Raw genomic sequence first — 21,831 nt, 5'->3', positions numbered from 1 at the left:
ATTTATTAACTAAATTAAATTAATTAAGTAAATTAATTAAAATTTTTGAATTAAAAATGTTATTTTAAATTACCACATACACCAATTTAATTAGAAAGAAATAGCGACAAAAGAGAAAGCACTAGGCGCGTAATGCACGTGAGCTGGACGCGTTGGAGCGCTGACTGACCAGAACCAGCTAACACCGCTACATACTTTAAATTCTCTCATGACTTTGTTACTGTCTTCATTTCCTCCCTGCGATAATATAATTTTCTTAATTTGATCTCCTACTTCTGTGTTTAGTTTGGCCTTCTGTTTGGGCTCCTCATGGGTGTAGGTACCTCTTATAATAGGCCTACCATTTTTGGCCTGTTTATTTGTGCATTTTTTAACCTCTTTATTTAATCTCTTTATTTATATATTAGAGAGAGAGAGAGAGAGATTAATTTTGTAAAATAAATAAATAAAATGAAATGTTACAAAATGAAGGAAACGACGATGAAGAAAGGGGAACCCACTCCCCAACAAAATAGCTATAGCCTACTCCTATTAGAACACCAATCATCAATATTGTTGTTGTTGTATCCTTTAATTAATTTTAATTTAATTAATTTGTGCCTTAGTGATCATAATTTATGCGTTATTTCTGCCATATCATGAAGTTCACAAACGCTGTCAAAATTCACATGCAGGTATTGTTTTAAACAGTTTACAGGATTTCCCTTCAAATCAGCCACAAGAAATTATGAAATTACAATTGTAGCCTAATCTATTTTTATGTTCTGATAAGATCAAAATAACTTTTTTTTTTTTTTGGTAAACATTAAGATTTCAGGTTATAATCCATATAATGAAAAGTCATCATGTAGTCATCATGAGTTTAAAAATACCTAATAGTTGAGCAGACATATTGCAGTGATAAAAATGCTAATGGAAATCATTGATGTAGTGACTGTAGTGGTGAAAGTAATTTCATTGTTTACGAGTTTGAATGTAATTATTGGTAAATCAAATCAAGCTGAATGTAGGTTACAAAAACCTGTGAAATCGAGTATAATTGACATTAATTATTAAACAGTTAAATGGATGGAAACAAATATTTGAAATTGGGGGGAAACTTTACAGAATACTAATACTGTCACTGAATGTGTTTTCTCAGAAGCACAAGTATTTTACAGATGTTGGCTTTCATCCCTGATTGTAAATTGCAGGAGTGGTGAATGATTGTTGTGTTTGTGATTATCGCCATCCAGTGGACAAATAGAAATCTACACTGTCAACTTGAAAAAGCCAGACTCTCAGCATCTAAGACGTTCGTGCTAAATGTAAATTAAATATATTGAGCACAAAAGAAGATATATAAACAGTTGCTGGTTGCCATTGACCTCCATAGTATTGGAAAAAAAAAACACTATGGAGGTCAATGACTACCAGCAACTGTTTGGTTACCAACATTCTTCAAAATATCTTTGTCAGAAAAAAGAAACTCGTAGAGGTTTGAGGGTATGACAGAATTTTCATTTTTGTGTGAGCTATATCCCTTTAAACCTAAGGCCTAAGATGGTTTCTGGCCTAATTTAGTCAACCCAGTCTGTTGGCTGGGTTTAGAGGTTAAACCAGGCCAGGCTGGGAAATTAGACCAGCTTGGCCAGGATGTGAGACCATCTAAAACCAGCTAGGACCAGCAAACCAGCATCTCTTTGCAGCATCCTTTTCACTAAACATATCATGGATGTAGCTATTTTTAACCCTTGTAGGAATCCACCATTTATGCCATCATGTTTCCTGCATGTAATTATACAGAGGGGTCATAAAGCGAACACACACACTCACACACACGTGTCGCTGCATCTTCACATCCTCAGGAAATGTGTTTTTAAGAGAGTAGTGGGTGTTAATAGATTTCAGATCGCTTGCAGCTGCTCTCACAAAGTGCTTCAAAGTGAAGAAGCGCTGGATGAAAACACCACTTCATCTGTCACAGACCGCTTCATGGGATAGAGACACGCAACGCTGTGGGCTCGTCCCGAAATACAGCCGTCCACGAGGTCACAACTGCACGCTAATTTCCTCAAGGACTTAACCTTGAGAAGATTTGTCTACATATTTCTCATTTTTTGCCATGAGAAAACTGACCTTGTTTCCCCTGTGCTGAGTAGTTTATTGATATGATGAAAGACAAACGTATGCATAAATGGCATAAAGCTGTAGGCATTCATAAAGCCAAACAAATGCTTTCAAGTATAAGCTCTACCACATATTTATAATTCAAGCATAGAGTTGGCATGTTGAAGGGCTTACGGATCCATTAACACAATAGGAGAAGGAGGATTCAGTCTGACAGCTGTCAATCAAGTGTGACAGCCATACCAAAGACTTTTTTTGTGTTTTTTTACAAGCTTCAGAAATATAATTGCGAAGAAAGACTGGCTTAGAGATCCTATTTATTTATTTATTTATTATTTTATATTTTTTTCTATCTATCTATCTATCTATCTATCTATCTATCTATCTATCTATCTATCTATCTATCTATAAAGGGCATATTTGTCTAGCTAGCTGTACATTCACCCTGTGTCACATGATGTCAAATTTAAATAAGTACTTAAAAAAAAATAAAAAAATAAAAATAAAATCTTAAATTTTCATTGGGTTCTAAACGAATAAAATAAAATATATTTAAACTCATATTTATGTGATGATAAATAAACTATAAGCCAAGAATATAACATTATGACTATATTATGTTTTACAAATAATAATAGATATTCATTACAGGGTATTTCACCATCAAACATTTTCAGGGGCCGATATCACCAATCACCAAAACTGGCATATTATATTATATTATATTATATTATATTATATTATATTATATTATATTATATCAGTGTGAAATGTATGTATGTATATATATATATATATATATATATATATATACAAAATATACAAAATTATGTTCCACTGTATATGTGTAAACGGCTGGTGAGTCTTCAAAATAAAAGCATCTTATTAATAAATTAAGTCAATCACACAATTCATGGTGTATAAAGATGAGCTTTAAGACAGATACGAGCATATAATATTGATCAAACATCAAGCTGGCTCTATAAATCAATGAATTATGGGGGGGGTTCAGTTTTGAAACACTGATTGGTCGTATGGTCACCCATAATTGGGCATAAGTGGCATCTGGGAAGTACAGGCAATGTGGATTTTGTTTTACATCAAAGGAGCCAGTTGGCATATGGTGAGACCTTTGAACTGTTCCTCATATTTCACTTACTGGCACAAGTGTCATGCTTGACATGGGGAAATCTTACTGCTAGTCTGTTCGGAATCTGTTATGGATAACAGGAAGAGCGAGAGTTCATGTGAAAGAGAGTAGAGTGTGGTAGTTTTAACGTTTTTTAGACATGCTGAACTGTGGTGATTGGAAGTACAGGACACAAAATGAAAGTTTTGTCTGTGCTGGGTGTTTGTGTTTTTAGATATCTTGTAGGCCCTGTGTGATGATTGTGACTGCATTTCTGCCAGATATGACAAGCCTCACTTTACAGTTCAGCAATCTGAAAATATTCCTTTGCGTTCAGCTGCAAAAGTTAAAATCCATGATCACCCGAAGAGCAGCACAAATCATTAAAGTCTAACCTCGCTCACATTTTCAGTCAAATCATGCAGCACAGCAAGGGGTTGCTGCATATATAGGAGATGGAGTGAAGAAACTGAGCGTGATTGGTTGGCAGCTGTTTAGCATACTCTCCCTGATTGGCTAAGGAGCTGACATTGATGGATTGGTTCTTTACTGATTGGTTCCTCTAAAAAATGACGTTCACAAATGCAGGGCAGGGCTAAACCTATGGGGTGTGGCTAATTTAATGTGTGCTGTCAATCACCGTGGGCCCTCAACACAAAAACAAATTGTTAACAGTTTTTACCGCCAACATTTTTGTTTAAAACACATGTACTACTATATTTATAATTTAAACCATGGATTATCAATTCAACACTTTTGTAGAAAAGACACGTATTTCTTGCATACCAAACATAGGCTACACACAATTTCACTTTAATCTACTGAACAATTTAACAATTTCTCTATTTACCACAGTGGTACTAAAGAAAGATAAATATGGAAACAAAAAAATCTAACTGCACTCCAAAAAATGTTTCAAGCTATAGCTAACAATTAATAAATCAAGTGTTTGTGAGTCGTGACATTCATGTTCCTGGCATGTTCCACCAGAATATTAACGTATTACTCAAACTGCTGAAAGAAAAAAGTATGAAATTAACTATTTTAATCATTTGTTTCTTGGAAGAACCGAACAGTGTATATTGGAGGCCTGCGTTATTTAACTATCAAGGTCTTTTCCTTAAGTATCGTACCAAATTACACTGCGCTGTCAAATGGACTTAAAATCATATTAAAATATGTGTTGGGCTGGATCTCGAGATCTCATGAAATGAATCCATCCATGAAGCCAGGCGCTTCCAAGCAGACCCAACGCCGTATGGAAGGCCTGAGCTCATGGAGAGACGGCCGCCATTTTGTCTCCTGTTTCTCGTCAGGTCGCCTGCCAACTCCGCGTCACCCAATCAGGGCGCCCAGAGGAACACATGGTCCGCGGGGCTCCTCAATACCCTCGCGTGCCGCACGCCCCATTTCAAATAAACACCCGGGTCCACTTGGCGCGGCGAGACCCGCCATCTGCCCAAACAGAGCAGGCGGAAAATAAATGCCGCGCTCCTAAACAAATAAACCTTCGCGCCATTCAGAACGCGCGGGACTGAAGCGCGGGATAAAATACGATTTATCCTCGCGAAGGGTAAACACGGCGACAGGGCTCTGAATATATGAGGAGACCCGTGCAATGGAGAGGTTTCACAGAGTATATATAGTCAACAGGAAAGTAATCAATGGAAAGTGTAGGCGAAGTCGTTTGGAGAAATAAATGATAAGGTTTTCAGGCAGAGAGCCACAGTGCGCTCCACTTATAGGCTATATGTCAAACGTCAAAGTCCAATTTGCTAGAAGATGACAACCATATAGATATCCACCTAGAGAAAAATATTATTTTAAAAGTTTTATTTAAAAAAATGTAACCTGTCAGTGTTGAATAATTGAATGTCATAATGTAAATAGGCTAACTATTTATTTTATTTAGTTTATTTTATTTGACATTTTGTTGGTGTAACCTATTAGCTGAATAATAAACCAGTTAGGCTAATTTAGATATTAACACATGAATAATTTTACTTTTACTTTACAGGTTCCGTAGGGAATTGTCATTGCTGATTTCTCAAAATAGGCTGTTAGCTGTTGGAGTTAGTCTATATTTGTAACCTGTTGTTGCATATTTTACTAAAAAAGGCCAAAAATATACAAAAATACCACCACCACCACCATCATCATCATCATCATCATCAAGCTGGCTAGTCTCTTGTTCTTTCCAACCACAGAGCTTTTTTTTTTTTTTTACTTGTCAGTTATCCTCCATTCCACTTCTGAAGTTTAATGACATATGACAAGTTTACTTGTCATTAAACTTTAGAAGTGGAATGAAGGATCTTCTGACAAGCCTGTGAAGGTAGCATTAGACCTAGCCTACTATTGTTTTGACAATAACAGATGTTTGTTCACAAAAAATGTACTACAGTTTCCCAAAAAATATTTTTATTATTTTTTTTAATAGAATTGTTTTTATAATTCATTTTCTTGAGCACCAAATCAGCATATTAAAATGATTTCCGAAAGATCATGTGACACTGCATTAGAATTTCTGAAATGAGTAGGCCTATTTTTGTTATGAAAATGGTTATGAAAATGTTCTTGAGGAAAAAGTATAACTATTAATCATGTAAAATACTTTTCATGAGCAAGATAAAAAAAAAAAAAGATTGATTAATGTTAAGAAAAGTTGGAATAATTTAAAATTTGCTTTATAATCATTGTCACATCATGTAATCATTGCTTTAACATGTTCATTGTTTTTGCTTACATGATGTACACTGTAAAAACAAATCCGTAAAATTTATGGTAAAAAAACCGGCAGCTGTGGTTGCCGGAATTTTACCGTAGAATGTCCAATAGGTGTAATGTCCAATACAGTTTTTCACCGTATATAGTAGGGGAATTTACCGTTAACCATTTAACAGGTTTTTACTGTAGCATTTTTACAGTCTTTTACCGTTAAATTCACGGTAATTTTTTACAGTGTAGGCCTAGGCTACCTAACTGCATGAACTGTCATTTCTGCCATATGAACATATATTACAAAAATACATGTAGAAACAAAGCTGCTTGGAAACTGTATTGGAAAAATTGCTTTTAAAAAGAACAAATATTTCACTCATATCACCCATAAAACCTGTGCTACGTTATTATTGTGTGTTTTTACAGTGAGTCTGCGCATCAATCTTACATCCAGCAGAGGGCGATACAGCATCAAGATTCAGTTGGACCAGACAACCTGCAAAAGATGTTCTGACGCCTTTTCCCAAATTTCTGATTTAAACCATCTCATATGTACGCTGTGTGCTCCTGGCCTTGCCTTGTGTTTTAGGTTATCCATGAAACTACAAGAATCTGAGAAATATGAAGGTACAGAGCGGCGTTACTTCTACAGTCACTTTCTTAATTGTTATGTTCGTTTCTAAGCATGGTGAAACATCATGTGATGGACTTAGATTACTGAGAGTTTAGTGATGTATCACATGCTCATATTTTATGAGAAAAGATTTTATGATAAAAAAAAAAATAAAAAAAATGCTCCATGAATTAAACAGGCTGATTTGTTAAGCTACATATTTTTATATATATATAAAAGCATTAAGTCTTTCTCTCTCACTTTCTCTCTCTCTCTCAAACCCCAGGGCAGAGAATGAGATGATTGGCTGTCTTTGCGTTCCGTCAGGCAAGAGGCAGGGCTGTCACAGAAATCTGTCCTTTTAGGGACATAATTGAGGCGGGCAGGACGGCACGTGTGGGCGTGATAGGGCGATTGTGTCAGGGAAAGCAAGATTGACAGGAGTGACAGCTCCATTTATTGCCTGCTACAGTCTAGTCAGCAAAAGGGCATTCAGGGCCACTGGCTGGCTCAGCTGGCGGCCTGTGCAGTCGGCGCCTAGCGAGTAAGCATTTAGACAGCAGCCCTCACCGCTGCAATGCATGGGAGAAATATATCTGTCAACACTGACTGTGATCTTTGACGGTGCCTCTAAAGAGGAAGGCCATACATATGAATGCAATCTCTGTCACACTCTTTTTTCACACACACTCTCACACATAAACACACACACACACAAAACCAAGCCTGACATAAATTGCACATAATGCCATGTTGTCAAAGTCCCTTGGCACAAAGATTCAGCAGTAAATACCCTTTACTAAAGGTTCAGAGTCTTGACCCTGGAAACATGTCACTGAAATTTTCTCAGCACAGTTTGTTTTGAATGTTGTCTTTGTGGAACGATTATAGCGTTAACACTTTGGCTTTAATGCAGTTTGATGTTTACTGTTTTATATTCTTGATGAATGTAAAGTTTGAGGAAACAGCATGAAGGCAAATTTTGTTTTAAAGTTGTGAAAGTTTGACTGTTTTACAGCATTACAGCATTATAGGCTGACAGAGAGATCAATTTGATTTATTTCATAAATATAAAAAAAGTGTTCATCTGTATATACAGTGTCATTAAAAATTTTGGGGTTAGTTTATGTTTTGAAAGAAGTCTTTAATGCTCACCAATGCTGCATTTATTTGATCAAAAATACAGTCAAAAAACAGTAATATTGTGAAATATTAAAATAACTGTTTTCTATTTTAAAAACATTTGAAAATGTAATTTATTCATGTGATGGCAAAGCTGAATTTTCATGAGCCATTAGTCCAGTTTTTAATGTCACATGATTTTTCAGAAATCATTCTAACTCACTGATCAAAAAATTTCTTCATGATTCATATCATAAAATCATCTTGCAAAAGACGATTTTACCCATTATACCCCTGAAACAGTTTTCAGGAAATGTATTGACATTACTGACAGTGTAATATTTATTTAATCTTTTTTTGGTTTCTCTTTGTCTATTTCCAGTAATGCATGAAGCCCTGGAGTCATAGTAAACAGCATCTCTAGTACTTCAGGAATTTTATCCAACATGGAGGATGAAGAGATTTCTCCTGGTGAGTTCTGGGAACTCTGTGTATGTGATTTCTGATAAAATAATCCTGCAGTTGTAACTTTGGTCAAAAGTCCCCTGTACTTGTTGCACTTGGCTAAAGAGTGTCTTTGACAATATTTTACTCAAAAATCTTTTTGATTCTTTGCAAACACAGAAACATCCACACACAGGCACAGATATACACACATCAAACAAAAATCATTCTTTTATATATGTTTGCATAACCTTTCCATCAAACAAAGGTGAAAGAAAACAAACACTCTCCAAAGGAAATGTCCTCCTAAAGGAAACACGCTCACTTGGTGTTACAGCATGTTTTGGTACTAAAATATTTGTGTTTCGGTTTTTTAGAAACATCGACGTCCAGAGGGTTGCGACCTCAAAATGTGAAAACTGGTGATGTTACAAAACCCTCAAAACTGAAGAGGGAATACGCTTTATGGACGACTTAAGTATTTCAAAGCAACTGCCATAGTTATTAGTCAGTATTATATAGGAAAGTTTTCACACCATCATTCCAGGCCTGAGATGCAGTGTCCTTCAGACTAATAAAAGCAGGCGATTCATGTACTTAGAAAGGGCCACAGAAAGTACCACCTAATATCCTAAAGCTGTCATGCTCAGAGAATCACTTAATAAGGCACATAATCGTAAGACGTAGCCAAGACCTTAGATGACACTAAATCAATTGGCAGACGGTAACTCCTCAGGCGGGCCACGGTACCTAAGCTCTGAGTTATGACTTTCGGGGTGCCCCAGGGCTCAATACTCGGCCCACTCACACTTCTCTCCGTCCCAACTTTACCCTCTGGACTTAATTCATTTTTCCCTTGCTGGATCTGACAGGTTGCGTGTTACTTGGCGCCTCTCAAGTCGCCAGGCCAGCGGTATGATTAAGGGAGATGGAGGAGGATTAATGGAAAAGTACAGGAATGGTGTTGGCCTAGAGGGAAGAACCTTGTGCTAATTCTTAACATGCCGTTTGTTTCTGCCAGGCAAAGATAAAAGGTTATATGTCTCAAGAAACTGTAAGTACGTCAGAAGTGTTTATTTGGTTTGTCCGGGCGTATATTGAAACAGTTGTTTGCAAAGGAAATTGAAATTATAGTACTGCATAACCGAGCTATTTGCTGTGGAGGTCTTGCTTAATCATTTCCATAGCTCATGTTGTCTTTGGTGTCAATTCCCATCTGCAGATGATACCGCTAAAGGATGAATGGCAATCAGATGTTAGTTGTTTTTGAACCGAGTTGGAGAGCGCTTTCGTACAGTAATCATGAGAAAATGCTGCGCAGAGAATTGCTTTAGCCACAAAGAACGCTTAATCCTTGTCACTTCTCCATCTTTACCAACATGCGTCTCACTGGCAAGCCATTGTTCGGTTTGTGCTCATCCCGACAAGAAGACGTTAAACGCCAATGGAGCTTTTCCAGGTTAGCTTCCCACATTCTCCTCACTAATCAAGAGCTGCCTCGCAATAACGATAAATCTCTCATTTTGATGTGCGGCATAAATAAAGCAAACAGGCCTCGGTTTGATTACCCAGACTCCCCGTGAACAGACGGGCATTTGAGTGGCTCTGCTATTTATCAACCTGGATCTCCCTTCCTCTCAATCTCTCCAGCACTCAAAAATGCCGTCACTGATTGCGTTTAATGTCTAACACATGGCCTGGCCAAGCATTCCCACTGCTGCCCGGGGAGGTGTTTGGACTGATTAAGAGAACTGTTTTTGCGGCCAAAGACTTGGGTTGTGAAACCGAAAGGTTTTGGCAATGAGGCAGAATTTTGGGTGTAGCTCTGGGGATTCGAATGCAACTGCCTCTGTGGTTAGTGGACAGTTTCTACTCTTGGAATCTTACAGAAGCATCCAAATGGGGAAGAAATGGCGTATAGCAGCAATTACTTACTATCATGAGGAGTGTTCCTCACTTCAGTGCCTCACCTTTTTCTCTCTCCCTCACTCTTTTTTTTTCTCCTTCATCCATTCAGCACTTCTCCCTCTTTGCCGGCTGCCTGGGGTCACATTTAACCTGGAAGTGCTCTGATTGGGCCGAGGGTCACTTCACGGGCCCCCAAATTGCCTGCACCCATCCATCACTGTCAGGCCATTATTAGTGCTATTAACATCAAAGTCACAGTCTGAATTATAGCTCATGCAAAAGCTGCGCCGCTCGGACTAAACGGTGACCTGAGCCAGGATGACAGCGAAAAGGGTTGAGACCTTACCGATGACATCACTCTAATCCCTCAAAGGCAGAAATGGCTGACACTGAACAGAATCGTGTTCTGGGAGAAAGTTTTCAGGTTGCACAGCTTCATGTCGTCTTGTAACTCTCAGATTCATGTTAACAGATGACCGTAGGCCAGATATGGATCCGCCTGCTGATTTGTCAGCAGTATAAAGTCAAAAAGGTCTTGTTTCTTGAAACAAATGCAAGGAGTTAGATGTTGGTAGTTAATGAGAAGCAGCATTTGACACGTGGGAAAGTTTACTTATGTTCATTAATTTAGCAGCAGGTGCTTTTAGACAAAGAAACATACAAAAGAGGAATGTTACAAAATAAGTGATTAATTCTAAGACTGAATAAAGGAGAATATAAAGTTCACGCTAAAAATAATGAAATTCTGTCATCATTTACTCATCCTCATGTTGTTGCAAACCTATATGACTGACATTTTTTTTTTCTGTATGAATGTTGGTGACCAAACAGTTTCGCAGTTCACATTGACTTTTTTTTTTGTTTTTTTTGGTTCATACAATGGAAGACAATAGGAGCCAAAATTATTTGGTTACCCACATATATATAAAGATATAAAAGAGGATTTTTTGAAGAATGTTGATAACCAAAATGGTTTTGATTCCCATTGACTTCCATTGTATTTTTTGTCCATACAATGGGAACCGAAATTGTTTGGTTGCCAGCATTCTTCAAAATATCTATTTTCCAAAAAAGAAAGAAGTCATACAGGTTTGGAACCATATGGGTGAGTAAATTTATTTTTGGATGAACTATCCCTTTAAGTAGCCTAGATAAGTGTTCACGAAGAGTTGGATTTGAACGCTTGTGTCTTAAAGGTGAAGCGTATAATTTCTACACCACAAAGAACTGCAAAACTCATGATATTTTTGGCGCATTTGTGTCTGTGCACTAAACCATAATAGAAGAGAATATTTAAACATCCAAATGTACAAAAATGACACATTTCATCTTCAAAAAAAGAGAGATCTAATTGAAAAATCTGGTTTTCCCCTTCAAAGGCTCGCAAAAACCCCTGTCCGGCACTCCTTCACATTCAGTGCTGCCCTGGACACCGAATGGCCTGCATTGTGTTGTACTCATGTGTCAGTCTATGTTGTCGCTTTGAGACAGATCTTAAGGCAGCGCTGTTGTCCTTTTTAATTAAGCTTCTCCATATGCATGAGCGGAGGGGGGGAGAGAACATTGGCAACGAAGGAAAGAAGAGCCATGGCGGGGAGTCTAATCAAGTGACAGACTGCTGAGCGGGCTCAAAACACGAGCTGTCCATCAGCGATAGGTGAGTGTGAGAAACCACACAGTCTCGCATGCAAGTCTACAGAGAAATGTCAAGAGGTACATTTAATACAGATATTATAGAATGTACATTTGTGCCCCTTTGTATCATCCTTTTTTGCCTGGGTGGCTGGCCCACCTTTCTGTCCATTATATCATTTTAGGGCGCTCCCAAGGGTTGATGGGAGTTAGGTCAGAGTTCAACTCTGACGCCCCCACATGGTCAATTAAATCCTACTCAGTGCCCAAGCAGGGCCTCTTTCCTTATGGCACTATTTACTCTTATATTTTCATTATGTAAGGAAAGATGGAGAAGGAGAGATCAAGAGAGAAGAAAGTTGTCTGTTCTTGATGCATGAGCTGAAAGGACACAAATTACAAATCAATATGGTTGGGAATCATAAGGAATTTAATGATTTTAGTTCTGATCCTGATTCCACTTAACGATTCCAGTTTATTCATAATTCATTTAGTTACTGAGAATATTCCCCATCTCCACAGTAATTGGTCTTATTTCAACTATATTATTATTTATAAATGACATATTATTATTATTACTATAAAATATTATAATTTTTTAATTTTTATAACATGCACTGTTGTTTAAGTAGCACCTCCACAAAATAGTCTTAAAATAATAATAATAGTATGTAATGTATAAATAGTTTTTCTATACTCTATAAATTGTTATTATGATTTTCATTAATATATATATATATATATATACATATATACATAATATTTATATTTTATATAATATATTTTTATTAATATATTAATCGATTAGGGGAATTATATAAAATATACAAAATATAAAAATTTTTTTTTTAACAATTTTGATTATTTATTACATGCTCTGTTCTCTGTTCTACTCTGGTCAAAAGGGAATTATAATACACAGTGTTGTTTATTTTATTTACATTTTTAAAAAAATTTCTGTTTTTGATTGAAGTAACGTTGAGACATTTGCAACCATGTCATATGTTAATTGGTTAGGGTGCACATCCTTCCAATTCCAATTTTAGCTCACTGGCGTCATGAATGGTGCCATTTGGTTCCAGTATTTTTTATTTATTTTTTTAGACTGACCTCAGATCAGGTCCTTTAGTACAAATTCTCATGCATAGGCAAGTCTGACAGTCACAAGACAGACTTCAAAGCTGCTCTCGGACTAAACGGGGAATGGCAGCCTGTGACCCAGAAAAGAAGCTTTATGCTGTATGTGCAATTGATTTGTTAGAAGAGAGGTGAAAGGCCGTATGGGTAAAGTAAATAAAAGAATGCATATCAATATATCATCAATACTCCTCTTTATGCTGGTTCGGAGCCTCTCAAGAGGCTGCAGTATGCAGGGCGGAGATCAATAATCAGTCTGTCTGAGTGAGAAATGGTGGCTCTGCTGTCATATTTGTAGTCTGGACTGTAATAACATCTGCTGTGATCTGTGATGTGGTCCTTTTGTCACGGATCTTCATGTTTATAAAATATACAAAATATAAAAAATTTTTTTTAACACAATTTTGATTATTTATTACATGCTCTGTTCTCTGTTCTACTCTGGTCAAAAGGGAATTATAATACACAGTGTTGTTTATTTTATTTACATTTTTAAAAAAATTTCTGTTTTTGATTGAAGTAACGTTGAGACATTTGCAACCATGTCATATGTTAATTGGTTAGGGTGCACATCCTTCCAATTCCAAGTTTAGCTCACTGGCGTCATGAATGGTGCCATTTGGTTCCAGTATTTTTTATTTATTTTTTTAGACTGACCTCAGATCAGGTCCTTTAGTACAAATTCTCATGCATAGGCAAGTCTGACAGTCACAAGACAGACTTCAAAGCTGCTCTCGGACTAAACGGGGAATGGCAGCCTGTGACCCAGAAAAGAAGCTTTATGCTGTATGTGCAATTGATTTGTTAGAAGAGAGGTGAAAGGCCGTATGGGTAAAGTAAATAAAAGAATGCATATCAATATATCATCAATACTCCTCTTTATGCTGGTTCGGAGCCTCTCAAGAGGCTGCAGTATGCAGGGCGGAGATCAATAATCAGTCTGTCTGAGTGAGAAATGGTGGCTCTGCTGTCATATTTGTAGTCTGGACTGTAATAACATCTGCTGTGATCTGTGATGTGGTCCTTTTGTCACGGATCTTCATGTTTGGCCTCTGCAGACCAGGAGCGTCACGGTGGATCCAGCAGGTTGACTGAGTCATTTTGTTCAAGTAAGTTAGAACAAAGTTCTCAAACGATCTGAACTGAAATGACTCTGGCCACCAGGATCAATGTAGTGTAGCTTTCATGCTTGCCTAATCACTGTCATAAGAGAAGGTGCCAGTTCTCTTTCATCCAGCATGTAAGAGCATATTGATTATTTTTCGTAACGAAGTAATTCTGTAGTCGGTGCCATTTGTGTCTCCTAACAGTGAGTCTTTGTGTGCTAGTTTGTTAGTTAATCAAAAACTCACATAAACCTCATTTACTTCTGGTATTGAGATCCATTTCGACAGCACTAAATACAGTTGTAAACAGGAACATCCTGAACACTTTGTGAACCTATAAATTATATGCATGTGACCAAATCACATTTGTGATAGCACTATTTAATTTGCCCAGACAGCAGTGAAGCACTGCCTATCACCAGCCAGGCATCATCCACTACTTAACACAAGGGTTTTAAAAGAAATGAACCTTAACCTTATTTAATACAGGTAAAGCGAGAATAACTGAGAAATAAACTCATTTGAGCAGCATTTTACTAGCAGGAAAGACATGATCTTGTCTGAGCACTTGTGATCGGATCAAACGAGGCGTCATTTAAACTGACCCATATTCACAGTGCATATAAGACAGACAGTACTGGTGCACATGACACTATTTGATTGGCCTTTTGTGATCCCCAGCCTGCTTTAATGAGTTACAGGATCCACTTTGTTCCAGCACAGAGCTGCTTCCCTCCTCCCATCCCTGCAGAGGTCTCTCTTTTACAACCTCAGGTGCTTCTGGATACACTTAGTGCTCACTGTACGCCACCTGGGAATGCATGGGGTCAACCCTTTCCTGACCTCCCACTGGTATCTGTGCTCACACAGCCAAAAAAAGAAAGAACAAGTGAGTAAGAAAAAGAAAGTGCCCTATAAAGTCTCTCTTGTAATGTGGGAGAAATCATTTCACATCTTCAGGTTTTTATAGTTTTGTTTTTGTTTTATTTTAGACAACGTATTTTTTAGACAAATGCATTTTACATGTGTTCATGTTTAGGGCTTGTAATTAAGATATTTTAATTAAAAAAAAAATGTTTGTAATGTTGTTGTTGTTTTTTTATAATAATTTGGTTATAATGAAAAAGTGTTGTACTACAACTAATTAAATATATTTAATTAGATTATGACAGGTATGATTTCATTTAAGTTCATTCAGTTATGATGATGTCTGTGACACCTATGATTATGATGATTTTAACTATTAGAGTCAAGTAGGTCAAAATCCATATTTCCAGAAGGAATAAAGACATTTTATGTGTTTAAAGCTAGATACATTTCACGCCAGGTTAATTTTATGTTAGATAATAGTTTATCAAACATATGCAACACAACAATAATATTGGATTTATATCTCTGATGTTTTAAAAGGTTCATGGGAGACTGAAGTGTGCTGTTTTTTTGTGGGATGTGCCAGTAAACCAATGCTGCTAAATAAAATAGTAACTAATGCAAAATAACAGATAGTAGCAAAAGGGATCATTACAAATAGCTAACTATTAACTAGTCTATAATTAATCTCACTTTCACGTACAGAATAAACAGATGCGAATTTTGCATTATTAAAATGACCTAGCTATGGCTATCATGTCAGATTATGAGCCCTTTACGATGTGTTTTTTCTTCAAACTGTTATAGATTTAAGACATGTCAGCCACTGTTAAAACTTTTTGGGTGCCTTTCCCACACATTTTACTCGTTTTAAAGTGTTTCAAGACGCACTCGTGATGTTGACACGCCAGAGTGTCTTTAACTTTAATTGAAATGCCACGAGCGTGAAAGTCATCAGGCTGTCACGGATCTGCGCGTGGCCATGACCGGCATGATAAAGAACCGGACGGCTTTTCGGCGAGGAAAACGGCTAATGGGCGAAAGATGAGGAGAAAAACAATAGCAAAGCGCATCCTGTACAATGGATACGAGGGATACGAAGAGACACCCGAAGAAACCGGCGCGAGGGCGAACCACGTCCTCGGTGTATGTAAACAGCAAGCTTTTGTTGCCTATGTGTCATTGTTTTGCACTCCCTTGCTTTAATTATGTGACTGTCTTTCAGCAAGAGCCGGCGAAGAGGAGAAAATGGAGAGAACTAAATGGAGAGGACATCTCATCTTGCAATGCTGACTACATTAAGTTCAAAACAAAGGTCTGTTCCTTTTTATTGCTGAATCAATAATGTTTTTTTTTTTTAGCTGATAAGCATTGCTGAATAGATTAAAACATCTGTTCCAGTGACAATTCTTAACATTTATAGCCTTTAAGATTTTGATAATAAAATGTAATAGGCTAAATAATGAAAATATATGAAAGATAAATGGCATCTTCCATGTGATTAAGGAGCTTTAAGTCATTTATTCCAGACTTGCTGTATCTGTAGCCTAGTTTAATGAGGGATAATAGGATCACATACTGTAAAAATGAAGACACTGGAGGCGTCATTTGGACTTCCTCAGATTATCATACTGCCAAAAGCCTCTGGAGAATTTTTAGGACGCATTTCAAAAAGGAAAATCAGTTCTCTGAGGAGCTTTTATGTGATGAAGCCCCAATACACTCTTAAAAATAAAGGTGCTTCAAAAGGTTCTTCAAGCGATGCCATAGAAGAACCATTTTTGGGTCCACAAAGAACCATTCAGTCAAAGGTTCTTTGAAGAACCATCTCTTTCTTACCTTTTTATAATCTGAAGAACCTTCTTTTGCCACAAAGAACCTTTTGTGAAACAGAAAGGTTCTTCAGATGTTAAAGGTTCTTTATGGAACCATTTAGACAAAAAGGTTCTTCTATGGCATCGTGAAGCACCTTTATTTTAAGAACTTAAAAGACTGCCATCAGTTCATTCAGGAATCATGAGGGAAAGGTTTTGAGGCACTTAAAATATATAATGAAATCTCTAATAATGTCATTTCCATTTGTGGCATCTTCAGAAGGATATCCAGTGGTTCTGCCAATGTGAAGAACCTCACAACGATCATTTTTACATTGCTATCCAATGTTATTTTGAAGTTGCAAACCAAACTAGAACCACTGGTTTCATATGTATTTTGCTTGCTCTCAAACAGGCTTTTGAGGTTGACAAGCCCCTTGGAGATGCAACAAGGGGTGCAGATTTTACTATGGAGGTAAAATGGCACAACATTCCACTTTTGGGCTACTTTGTTAATAATCAAAAATTTAACTCACTGCATAAATTAAGCTTCTTACTTCTAAACATCTACGGTGCAATGCTTTTGAGGATTTAGAGCCAAACTCGTTCAGCTCCAAAAACTTGTTTTCCATGCTTAAAAAGATCTTGGGCAGTTTTGGTCAATTACTGATACAAGTTTGAACGCATGTGTCCACTCAGTTTATAATGTGACGTGGATAATCTTCTTCCAGGTGCTCGGAAGTCTCCAATCACGTTCAAGGGCGGAGCTTATTGCCATGGTGTTGACTATGCAGAGGGAGATGGACGGCCTTCGAGAGCAAATCAGAAGCCTTACAGGTAAAGCAGTGGACTTCTGAAATGTGGCAAATTGTCCTTTCTGGGTTTAGTTTTTTTATTTTACAGCTATGCATTTCCAGTGGCAGGGAAAGACGTACATCGAGCTGAAAGCTCACTGAAAACCAGCTCGTTCACAGATCATTTCATGTTTCAAGATCATTTCAATTTGAGGAAAGGTTCAGCAAGTTCATGAGGAAACTTCATGTCAAAGAAAGATTTAGTGTTACTGTGGTGTGCCATGTTACACAACAGGTTACCTCTTGTTGTGAGACAATTTTGGGCTAAATTCATACTTTTTTTGTATAGCTTGTGGGAAGTTGGCTCAGACACTTGAAGAGCTGATCGAGAAGAGTGATAGATGGCTGTGCAGCAGCCACAAAGCTGCAACTCCCAGCATTCCAGAGGAGCTCGAGAGAAGCAGGCCACCCAGTCACATTTCTCCTCCAAGGGTGCTTAGTGGAAGAACAGCTGAATGTGCAAGTTCAGAGCAGCAGGGGTGTGGTCAGTATGAGGTCACACAAACAATGCCTCAACGGAATGGAACGCTTCCCGAACAAAAAGTAAGAGTTACATTTTAGATGTGAAAAGTGAAGTGATGTTTACATTGGGTCCAAAAATATTGTATAATAAAGAAAACAATATGAAATGGTAAAAATATTTTTTAAATAAATAAATACAACATTTTAGACAAAAGTTCTTACAGAATCCTGTGTTCAGTTTTTTTTTATTTTTTAAGTTGCGTTAGTTGCTGTTTTATATTACTATTTTTTGTGGGGCTGCAATTAATGACTATTTTAGTAACTGATCTGTTTGTTATTTCCTTGATTAATTGAAAATCATGTTCAATTCTTTCCTTCAAACAATATGCACATTGAAGTAATGTATACATTGTGTCCAAAATTATTTTAAAGTACAGGTTACCGTATAAACTCATTTTATGTTGTGAAAAATATATATAGGCCTGTTTATTGAAAATTTGTCAGTTAAAAGCAGCATAACAGATTAAACAACCAAAATTATTAAAATGACAAAACCAAACCAAGTATGAACAGTTATTTGGATAAATATGTAGTATGCATGATTTAAAATTACAGTTTGTTTCTGCAAAAATGTTATTACCTGCATTTATGATTTCAAGTTCAGTTGTGGCTCATTTAAAACTACCGTTTGATGTTTAACTAATATTTGAATGACTTGCCTGCACGTTCTCTATTAAATATTTAAAGTGTAACAATGACAGCAACATTAAATTGCTTTCTGTTAAAATGCATTGTTTTGCAATGTAGAAATGCTTGCATTAAAAGAGCAGTAAAATGAAATTAAATGTGTTTTTAAGTTCTAGTAATGCATTTTGTACCATACGAAAGACCTGACTAATCAGGAATAACATTTATTGTTGATTATTTAATTCGGTTTCATTTTTATAGCTCATCCACAGCAACTTTTTTGTTTCCTCTCCAGGTTATCACTGCTGATCTCCTGGAGCGCTGTAACACAGGGACCACCGCTCAGAAACTCACCAATGACCTGCTGCGCAGCCTCTACGACAGAGACTGTCTGGCCTCTCACTCAATCTTAGGCATCGTCAACAGCAAGCAAGGGATGCCTAAACCAGCTCTTCCAGCACATGAGATCCAGGCCATTCTGAGTACGTATAAGGGACTGTTTGTAACAAGTACTGAACGGCGGGCATCCTTTAGTTAGTTCGAGAATGCGTTCAGTTCCATTTCATTAACTGCAATCAGGCCATTGTGAAGTTTGTGATTAATTGTGGTCTCAAGTTTGCAGTTTTGATTACCAGTGAAACATTCTCTACAGGGACAGTGCAGCGGTTCTTCCCCGGAAAGACTGATTCGGAAATAAAGGGCTACATACGACAGAAGCTTCAGAATGAGGCCAAGAGGCTTCGGAAAAGGCCACACCCAGCTGATGATCCATTGGTGGGCTCATTTGAGAAGGAGAAAGCAACGTTTGAGCATTGAGTGTTGACTTTCATTGGACATCCCCAGTGAACATACTTATTTGAAGAATTAAACTCAAATTTAACGACACAAAATTCTGTTATTAACCTTAAAGGGATAGTTCAGAAAAAGTTCTGTCATCATTTACTTAATTTTCATTTACTGTGGTTTGAAACGACACGAGGGTGAGTAAATTATGACAGAATTTTCATTTTTGAGTAAGGCTGCATGGTTCATCAAAATAAAACCAAAACCGGCTTAGTGCAATTATCAAAACGCAAAGGCTGCAGTTTAATTTAATAAGCAGAGTTTCAGAGTGAAGCGCAGCACTGGGTTCATTTACACAGGAGCAACTCATGATCCAGTGTTTTCAGTCTCTCAGAGCGGCTCAGTTTGCATTAAACCTCCGCTTGTGCTGTGCTTCGAGTCGCTTATAACATACATTTGGGAAATCAACCATTGTCACAAATTTGTAATGAGATGCCCTTATAAACAGACTTGTCAGCAAGAGAATCTCTAAGGGCTCGCTGCAGTTTTCTGTCAAAATAAAAGCTTGATAGCTTAACATTTTAAAAAGAAGAAATTAAAACAACAAAAAATATTAGTATTGTAATTTTACAGTTGTACTATAAAATAAAAAAAAGTTCTTAAATACAATTTAAAAACTATAATTTTATTTTGCATTGAAATATTACAATAATAAGAGTTATTATTTTAATATTTTATTTACTAATACTACACTCTAAAAAATGCTGGGTTAAATACAACCTAGTGCTGGGTAAAATAGAGACAAACCCAGCAATTGGGTTGTTTTGACCCAGCGGTTGGGTTACTACCCAGAAGGTTGGGTTAAACATTTAACCAAACTGTTGGGTCAAAACAGCCCAATTGCTGGGTTTGTCCCTATTTAACCCAGCATTTTTTAGTGTAATATTTATTATTATTATAATTAAAATTTTGGGCCAAATTGTGCCGCACAGCAAACCTGGAGCTTTTTTTATTTTTTATTTTTTTAAATGCAACAAATTTTTTCCCCACAAATCGTGCCGCCCTGTTTTTGAGTGAACTATTCTTTTAAGTTCGTATTTGAAAGGTTTTGTCTAGGCTGTAGAGTACATGACAAACTATGTGTGTATGATTTTTATCATGTTGATTACACAAAACTGTGACTTCTTATTGATTTGAAATTGCAAAACGAACCCCGGAGTCACAGTTAGAAGTAGATGGAAAACAGTAGCTTCGACGTACCTCCAGCATCACTGCCAGACGTTATCACACACTGTTTGTCGTGCGCTAAAACTTCGAAACCAAGTAGACTAAAGCTGTGAACACAGTGGCAGATGGTTAAGCATCGCTCTCCTGTAAAATGACATGGATGTCACTTGGTAGGGGGGTTACATCGTGATTGATGTAGTTCAGACTTGTGGTATTTTAGTTGATCACATGTTGAAAGTGTGCCCCGGCATGTAATGTGAATATATTTTCTGTGTAATGTGAAATACACACGTGCCTCTTATATCGGACTCCTCACTGTGGCCTTATCAGTCAGAAAACGCTGCAGTACAGTTCTCATTTCGAAACCACTGTGATTATATCCATTAAAAAGGACTTGTCTGTCTTGAACGTGTGGCGTCTTTATTGTTGTTGTTTTGATTGCAGATTCTGTTCGTAGAAGCTTATCGAATCGGCTGCACGAAAACGCACACGTTTTTTGCCTTTCCAGACAGAAGCACGCAGGCTCCTGAAGGCCAACGGCTGTGTGAGTAAATTAACCCCGCATTCACCAGCTGTATCACCGCACCCACCCCTTTCTGGGGAAAAAACACATCACCGAACACATGGCACAAAGGACGGCGTGGGAACTGCATATGGTACATAATCAATAGGCCTTATCGCGCACACACAACCCGAACCGCAGACACACCAGCATTGGGCTAGACCATTATCAGTGATACATGACCCTAATCCATTTATGTGTCAATGATACAACAAATTGGGGTTCGGGAAAACAGCGGCGTCGCACTGGGGACGATATCTTCACCGGTCCAGCCATCTTACAGACTCTGCCTGTATTTCCACTCATCAGATCTGCTAACAGCAAATCAATGGGCTTCTTTTGTTTCTGCAGGTTCAGACATCCTCATTGCGTCGTCGTGTTATCGGCGGCGCATTGTGTGTGTAAATCACTTTGAATTTGCCACCAGGATGGAGGCCTCTCCCAGAATGTTTTCTTTTATCTAATGTGAGGATGTAAATGTTGCGAGGAAGCGAATATTTCAAACGGCGCTATGGCGCAGCCATTTGATCTCTGAAGGCTCCAGTTGATTTACGAATATGAGAAGTGCTTCAGCTGCATTCGCCAATATTTTCACTGTGCAGTCAAAGAAAACTTCAAAGTTGAAAGTTGGAGCATTAAAGAGTCCTCCGG

General features: G+C 37.4%; 1 protein-coding gene across 1 annotated transcript; it reads left to right on the top strand.

Moving 5' to 3' along the window:
• The first annotated feature begins 15,749 nt into the window (after nucleotides 1-15,749).
• On the top strand, nucleotides 15,750-21,284 carry LOC107662378 (uncharacterized). The gene is made up of 8 exons (XM_016452366.1): nucleotides 15,750-15,937; nucleotides 16,017-16,106; nucleotides 17,021-17,080; nucleotides 17,337-17,442; nucleotides 17,749-18,002; nucleotides 18,904-19,090; nucleotides 19,261-19,382; nucleotides 21,063-21,284. Exons 1-8 carry the CDS (start codon nucleotides 15,836-15,838, stop codon nucleotides 21,168-21,170), a joined length of 1,029 nt encoding a protein of 342 aa, XP_016307852.1. The 5' UTR covers nucleotides 15,750-15,835; the 3' UTR covers nucleotides 21,171-21,284.
• The last annotated feature ends 547 nt before the right edge of the window (nucleotides 21,285-21,831 follow it).

Source organism: Sinocyclocheilus anshuiensis, unplaced genomic scaffold, assembly GCF_001515605.1.
Source record: "Sinocyclocheilus anshuiensis isolate Anshui unplaced genomic scaffold, SAMN03320099.WGS_v1.1 scaffold11, whole genome shotgun sequence".
NCBI classification, from domain to species: Eukaryota; Metazoa; Chordata; class Actinopteri; order Cypriniformes; family Cyprinidae; genus Sinocyclocheilus; species Sinocyclocheilus anshuiensis.
This window is presented reverse-complemented; position numbering and strand designations above follow the sequence as displayed.